Genomic DNA, 8,404 nt, shown 5'->3' with positions numbered 1-8,404 from the left:
TTGTAGAAATCATTTATACTTAATTTTAATTTCAAGAAATTTGGTCTTAAAAGGTATTGGTCATAGATAGCCATGCAAAGCTAGATTTACCATTATATTTAATGAAGTATTATTAATTCTATAGCCAAATTAGCCCATAACACCCTATTCATCACTTATTTGTATTATTTTACAATCAATTAATGATGAGAAAAAATTTAGGAGCCTAAATTTAATTTATTTCTTATTTAACATTATAATTTTTAATTGAATTCTTCATATAACCAAATATCTAATCATATTATATGGTATTTTAGTCTATTTATTTTGATAAATGAAGATAATGGGTGTTTTTTAATTATAAAATCTATCAATATTCAAAAAAAAAAAAAAAAAAGTCTCTTTAAAAATATATGAGTTGTAGATACAAAAACTACATTTACCAATTTAATTCAAGTTATGTAAATATATTATTAATTTCATATTGAAATACACCTATAACATTTTTTTCCTTCAATTGTTTGTGTTACTTTACAATTAATTAATGACAAAAATGTTAGTAGTCTAAATTTTTTTAATATGGTCATTACTAATTAAGCATTTATATAATCTGAAATCTAATTATATTATAATATATTAAATTTGATGTATGAGTGCAATGGTTAGTATTTTATTATATAATCTAATAAGAGACAAGCTTCCAAGAACCACCATACTTAGGTCAAGTCCTCATGAAATTTTTTGTGGATGTGTTGTCCCCGTACTTATAAAATGTGGTTATCTATTTTCTTAGCAACTATCTTAAAAATTTGTTTTCAAATAAAATTAGTAATAAAAAATGATTTGGAGAAAAAATTGGTGACAAATAATCAGATGGAAAACAAATTGTGGGGCCATGTGTTATTTTTCCCAATTGCTTATTTCCAGCCCTCCCTTAAAATAGATGAAGATTTCATTTTATCCTTTTCCCATCGCTTAAAATATGCATGATAACACTTTCACTACTTAAAGGTAAACATAAATTAGTTATAACCAGCCCCATGGACATGGGGTTATATATCACACATTAAAGAAAAAATTAAGCTTTGAAAAAGTAAGTCAACTTTGACTATTTAATACTTTTGTTTAAGAATCAAGTCTTAAAGTCTTAGTATGTGATGTTTAAGCAATCCCTCTAAAACAATCATGAAAAAATACATATACCAATTTAAATCAAATGATGTGAACAATATATTGTTGATCCATGATAAAATGAACATATAATATCCTATTCATCAATGATTCATATAATATACAATTAATTAATGATAAATAAGATAAAAGTTCAAATTTTATTCATTATATAATTGTTATTGTTATTTAATATTTAGATTATCCAATATATAATCATATAAAACTTATTTTAATGATTAGATTTGATAAATAAAAATGATGATATACAATCTACCAAGATTCAAATCTGTTAGAAAAAAGTTGGAAGAATAAATAATTATAATAACAAGTCTCAACATTCACATTAAATTTCTTATAGTTTAACAATCATAATTATCCTTTGATTCTTTTGCTATATATTTATTTATTTAAAAAATAATACTGCAATAACTGATTCTAGAGTACGCAACAAATCTTTTAGAATTTCAGCAAATTGAACATATATAACTTCCTTGCTGAACAAAACATCTTAAAGTCATGAAAGTTTAGATGGAAACAGCATTGGAACTTTGTGGGTCAAGTTCCTGGCGCATCTAAGAATGGCAGGACAGGTGAAAACAAAGAAAGTTCCAATGATATAATATACAAAAACTCTCTCTTGTTTGGCTCAACAGAGCAGTATTCAGGCTTGACAATTCAAGCCTAGATTACCACCAGTAACTTTCAGACCATTCTTAATAAGAGCATCTTCGATGGCTTTACTTGCTGCGTCCTTGCTCACTGGTGCACTACGTTCCTCAATCTTAAAAAATAAGAACAACCCACATCATATTAATTAAAAAGAAACAATCACAAACAAGAACATAATGTGGATGATGAAAGATAAGCCTTACATTATTATATATGTGTACCTGCAATACAATGTTGAGGAGAAGAAATTCATCGAGAGTGCTGAAACTTGCAGTTTTCAACCGGAATGGCATAGATTCTAGAGCAATCGTAAGCTGAAATAAAATCCCGCTTTCCTTTTTGCATTTGATTCTGAGCTCAACCATGCTTTCCTCTATAAGCTGAGTTTCCACCTTCGCACCGCTTACAGATAAACAATAGTCAATTCTTTGTTTCAGAAGTCCTCACTTTTAATGTCGCTTCTGAAGAATTTACAAGTTTCTTTCATATGTAGGCAAGGGGGGGGTTTCAGATTGAGGGGAGAATATTTAATTTCTCCTTCCACAAATTTTGATTGGTAGATTTAGAGAATGAAAATTTTCACCCAGAGATTAATTAGTTTTTTAATAATAGATCTCGAAACATTGGAATCTGTGTTGCTCAGAATGTTTTAGCATGTCAGAGTAATAACAGAGGTCAACGCTACATTACAAAACAAACCAGCTGAATAAAACAAGACATGTATCAGGATTCAGTATTGAACAAGACAAATCCCCACTGAAATTCCTTACAATCGGATGGTCAGTGTTTATGTTGTAAGGTTCATCCATACATTTAATAATTCTCTGATTTCGCGGTGATTCTACTTATTTTAAAAGCATACGGTTAACTGAAAAGAGAAAATTCGTGTATAAATTTTGCTTTAAAAAACAAAATAGGTATAATATTGACTGACCTGGATCATATACTTGCAGTTGGAGGCATATTTGGCTGCTGCGTCGAGTAGAAAGGCCATGGAGTCCGTTTCCTGGTCAGAAGATCGAGGAGAAACGTTGGAAGATTGAACATCACACTGAGCTCTCTCCACTTGCTGCTTCAGGTCGTTCACATAGTCGATTGCGTCCCCTAAGATTGAAGCCTTGTCCATCTGCTCGACCAAAAAGATACAAACTATAAACAATTAGATATTAAAGCTACAGAACTGGAAGTGTTGATGATAATTGTCTAGAAGGACCATAAGGACTAGTTCTTGTCCACAATATAAAGTTCTGCAATGCTCTTTGCTCACCAAATTCTTTATTAGAAATCTATACAAGCTTCAGAGGATGAAGCAACATACGCTTTCGAAATTGTTATATATGCTAATACAAAGGAAGGTTGATGACAATGGTTTCAGTTGAAGACCTTTCCTACAACAGAGAAGTTCAAGAAGAGTCAAATGAGAAAGCTCAAAGCATCTTTGCACTATAGAGATTTTAAAGCCCTTAAATAGATTACACACAGTTTCTTTCACCTTCTGTGACATATTCAACTGCATTCAAAACCATTTACCCCTCCAATTCTGATACTGAAACTAATTTATTTACAGCCAAACTAACAAAGACATTCTCAACCAAGTTCGAATCCTTCACTACTACCTATTCTTTTGGACAAGTCCACTCAATCTAAATGGTTAGGTCCTTTAGTCCATCTTGTCATCTCGAACTCAATTTCTACATCATCGTTCTACAAACAAATTTTCAAATTCTTTAGAGATTATCTTCAATGAGATCATTACGTGACCAAATCCACCAAATTATCTGAGACAACTGACCCAATTTTAAATCATTACCATAATAAATACAGATCAGAGACAATATTTTTTTACACTAAAGAATTCTTACATAGTTTTTACAGCTTTATACTGAATGTTATTGGATGAAATAAGGAATATCACAATCTCGGTTTAGATCAGGGTGAATTTTCTAAATCATTCTGGAGTTCAAACTAACCTCTGAAGAATGTCTTGCTCTGCTAAATGAAGATCGCAATTAATCATGTACATATTCTGCTGTGTTCATGGCTTTACATGACATCACTGTACATATACATTATTGTAATCCTATCTGAAATAATCTTGAAGTTTCAACGTTTCGAAGAGAAGCGTTAAGCGTGATGCCTCCTAAATGCCTTAATTCTGAGTTAAGCTATGTCGAAAGACTTTCATATCCGGGAATTTTTCTAAGGGTTTTAAGAGTTCGACAAAATGAGTTGATGCTTTTTTCGGTTAAGATCCTCCCAAGCTTTCTCAGTAGCACTTTCAATGTAAGGAAATAATGATTCTAGTTCTTTTCTATTATGTCCCTGATATTTCTAGGATATATCTTGAAATCAATGTTCAACGCGTCATGAATCGTTGTCTTCGCTACCGAAGAATTCAGGGTGAGATATTTTAGTGCTTTAATCCTATTATAATTCTGAATTATCTGTTTAAATGTTTAAGGCGCTAGTACTATAAAAGAGCTTGAAGCCTTACTAATTTTTCTAACTACTATGATATATATCATGGAGGGAATTTCGTAAGCTTCCCCTATAAATTAGGCTTTATTCAAAACAGATAATTTCATGGGCCAAAAACATAGAGCCTCGTTATGGTTGCTGATGACTTCATTTTCTCTTCCCAATTTGAGAAAACATGATGTACTAAATAAAATTTCTTAGCAGAAACTGCATATAAAATTAAAAGCCCTTCCTACAGAAAGCCAGACTGTTAGAGCTTTTTAAATCTGAATATTATTCATGTTGTAGCCGGCCTGTATTTTCTGTGTTTTATTGAACTATAATTTTTTCAAAAGAAGATCGATGAGTTTTATAAAGAGACTTGAAACAGTGAAGATCGGTTATAACATCTGTATAAAAGGAGCATGTTAAATTTAACCATAACGCCATGTATGAAGATCACTAAATAATACATATCGTTATCGTTACGATTTCAAGGATTAATTTCTTGTTGGAAACTTGCAGCAAACAATTCCAATTTATTTAAATTTTTCAAAGATAGTAGGCAGTAAACCTTTCTATCCGAAGAATACTAGAATAAATATGGCACAGATCTCAAAACCATTAATTACTTCCTGTGATAAAATTCATGATAAATATCCAGGGTACAGAAGATAAGATGTCTAAGCATTCCCACAAGTAAAATTTTTATAATCAAATGTCTCAAAACAAGACAGGGCAGTTGTGTACAGACGTACTACAGCAAGAAAACTAAAATATGTGTACCGACCGTATATATATTTTTACCCAAATTTTGATTCCTTTCCATTTATTTTTTCCATTTCTGTTTGTTTATAGGATTTAATCTGATCTATGTGTGGTCAGACGATAAACATAAGAAGTTTCATCGCTCCTATTGAGTTAGGCAGAACCTTTCTGCTGAACTACTTATCCATTTCCAACACAATAAAAAAACACCAGAAGGAGACGAGATTCGAACCTTAAGATACACATTAATTTAAGAAATACAAAATTGTGATTCGCGGTATACTAAACTGCTTACAACTCCTTTTAAAAATGTAACTAAGCAAATTTTGATTCCTTTCCATTATTTTCGATTTCTATACTATTATGGAATTTAAACTGAGTAGCGTATGGTCAGACGAAAAACATTTGAAGTTTCGTATATTAAGTTATGCAGAACCTTTCTGCTGCACGACCTATCTATATCCAGAACAATAAAAGTAAAAAGAAGAAGGCACAGAAGGCCACGAGATTAGAACCTTCAGATGTACATTAATGTTATAAATAAAAAAATTGTGATTCCATTAACCCGCTAACACTTCCTTTCAAACATATCTGACAAAATTTTGATTCCTTTCCATTATTCTCCAATTTCTGTTATAGAATTTAAGCTGACCTCCGTATGGTCGGACGAAAAACAATTAAGTTTCATCACCCTATTAAGTTATGCAGAAGCTTCTTGCTGTACTCCCTATCTATACTCAAAACTAGAAAAGAAAACCGGAAGAGATACAAAAGGCCAAGGGATTCAAAACCTACAAATAAATAAATAAGATTCCGACCGCATATATTAACCTGCTAACACCTCATTTCAAAAACATCTGACCAAATTATGATTCCTTTCCTTTTTCTCAAATTTCTGTTCCATTATGGAATTCAAAATGAACAGTGTGGTCATCTGATCAAAAGTTTAAAGTGTCAACGCTCCTCAAAACCTAAAGAAAACCTTTCCACTGCACTACCAATCCATATCCAAAACAACAAAACAAAATCGAAAGAGACAAAGAAGGCCGCAGGATTCGAACCTTGGAAATGTTAGGCACAAGAGCGCGCAGAGTGTAAAGCAGCTTATTCATCTTCTGCCTCCGCCGCCGCTCAGAAACAACATTCTTCGACTGCTTCGGCTTTTTACTGTAACGGATCGAACCCTGCTCTCCTGCAAACTCCATCCGGACGCACCAAAACTTCAACTCACCAATTCTCCTCAATTACAACGCAATAGATCCGCTCTGCCTCACTCCACTCCCCGCCCAAATCTACAACACCGAAACCTCAAAAACCGCAACAGCAAAATCTCAATCTTCCCGACTCCAAACCAAACCAGCTTTAATCATTTTTGCCTGAGCAATAGAGACAATAATTGAACAAATACAGCTAGCATAATCAAACACCGGGTACCGGACCATTAAATGCCCACAGCAGGGCTGAATTCCTTAACAAACTACGGACGGCCAGAATCAGCCAAGGAGTCACAGGAAACGATCCCGGGCGTCCACAATCATAAAAAAGATTTGCAGGGAGCACATGGGTTTATGTACTTGCAAAGCAGCCCCACCTGTTGGCCCAAATTTCCTCTGAAAAGCACAGAAAAGTGGAAGCAGGCCGCAACATTACTTTCATAATAAGCTCCTACCACAGCTTTTTTCACACAGGCGCCATTACCAGTCCTTGTCCAGAGGACAGAATATACGGCGCCATGAGGAGGCTATTTAATGCCTTGCCGCACCTTATTTAACATGTGAGGCTTATCCCCATATGACCACCTGCGGGGCTACAGGGCACCAAAATCGAGGTGGACACGTGTCGATATTATGTGGGTTCTTCTCTGTGGGCCCCAATGTGTGGGATTAAAAAGGTCTTCGTACAATTGCTCTGGAAATTGGTTAGGAAGAAAACAATGTGAGAATTTGGGCAACGTGCTTTACTCATTCGAATTGTTTTTTAACGCCTCTGCCAGCTGTCATTATGTGATTGGGGGCTCTTGTCTTCCGAACATTTTCATGGCGTACGGGGGGATTAAGTCGAGAAATGCGCAGGCTCTGTAGTTACCATTCATTTTTTCCTGTTTTAGCGGTTTGCAGTCGTATAGATATTTTTCTCTATACGTTGATTTAAAAGATGCTGAATCTGTCAATTCTCAAGGGGTCCTTTGGTTTCTAGGTACAAGTATCTTTAGGTCGAAAGCGTTATGTGTCTTAAGAAATGAGATTATTGTTAAGAAATGAGATTATTGTTATGATTTTCACTTTATGGATATGTTCTAATGATGCTTACAATTATAGTGACTTTTTATTTATGTGAAAGAAAATGATGTTTGGACGAGTTTGGAATTTAGGTACAAGTATCTTTAGGTCGAAAGTGTTATGTGTCTTAAGAAATGAGATTATTGTTATGATTTTCACTTTATGGACATGTTCTAATGATGCTTACAATTATAGTGACTTTTTATTTATGTGAAAGAAAATGATGTTTGGACGAGTTTGGAATCTGATATTTGTTAGAAGATTGGTAAGATTGGAGAGATTGGTTTGATGATAATATGTTACATTCATGATTGGGTTTGTCATTGATGTAAGCAGAGCACGTTTGATGTCTTTTATGGTATATGACAGAAGAAGAGCAAAAAGATTAAATTGGTACGGATGGCTAGTTGAGCATGATAACCATCCAAAGTTATGAGAGATACTTTTGAGTATTTAGTATATGTAGTTAACATCGGAAGCAGAAAGGACAAGTCTAGAAGAAGTTATGTAAGTTTTGGTGATGTCTAATCTGAGATAGAGTTTACAAAGGCATATTCTAGTAAACTTTTTATATCTATTATCAGAGTTGATATCTTGATTATTGTTATGGTTTACACTTTATGGACGTGTTTTAATGATGCTTACAATTATAGTGACTTTTTGCATTTATGTGAAAGAAAATGATGTTTAGACGAGTTTGGAATCTAATATTATCATTGGCATATATAAATTTTATGAAATTTAGGGAAACTGTGAGATTGGGTCTTTGACGAGAGTACATTTAACAATATGTTACATTTTGAGTTTAGAAATTGTTGCTTTCATATGCAAGTTGGGTCTTAGAAAAGTTTAAACTATATGTCACATTTTGATTTAAAATATTTATGCTTTCAAATGCAAGTTGATGTTTTAAAAAATATTTCTTGGCTTTGAGTATTATCTAACAAAACTTTATGTAGGAGATAAATAAATGTCGAATGGTCAAAAAGTTGCACCTTCAAAGTGTCAAGTGTCACCTAATACCCACAAAAGAATGTGAGTACTTGTGGACAAATGTCATGGTCGTTGTGCATAATTAT

General features: G+C 33.1%; 1 protein-coding gene across 2 annotated transcripts; it reads right to left on the bottom strand.

The window, feature by feature from the left end:
- Nucleotides 1-1,606: 1,606 nt before the first annotated feature.
- On the bottom strand, nucleotides 1,607-6,786 carry LOC149531236 (transcription factor bHLH35-like). 2 transcript variants are annotated; one of them, XM_089811921.1, is made up of 4 exons: nucleotides 6,108-6,786; nucleotides 2,756-2,947; nucleotides 2,025-2,213; nucleotides 1,607-1,933 (listed from the first exon to the last, which is right to left on the bottom strand). In XM_089811921.1, exons 1-4 carry the CDS (start codon nucleotides 6,249-6,251, stop codon nucleotides 1,814-1,816), a joined length of 645 nt encoding a protein of 214 aa, XP_089668047.1. In that variant the 5' UTR covers nucleotides 6,252-6,786; the 3' UTR covers nucleotides 1,607-1,813. The 2 variants fall into 2 exon arrangements, with proteins under 2 accessions (XP_089668047.1, XP_089668048.1); XM_089811922.1 differs by having other exon boundaries at nucleotides 2,043-2,213.
- Nucleotides 6,787-8,404: the final 1,618 nt, after the last annotated feature.

The sequence above is a fragment of the Cupressus sempervirens genome, chromosome 11 (genome assembly GCF_028749045.1).
Source record: "Cupressus sempervirens isolate cs-2001-9-10 chromosome 11, ASM2874904v1, whole genome shotgun sequence".
Classification (NCBI taxonomy): domain Eukaryota; kingdom Viridiplantae; phylum Streptophyta; class Pinopsida; order Cupressales; family Cupressaceae; genus Cupressus; species Cupressus sempervirens.
This window is presented reverse-complemented; position numbering and strand designations above follow the sequence as displayed.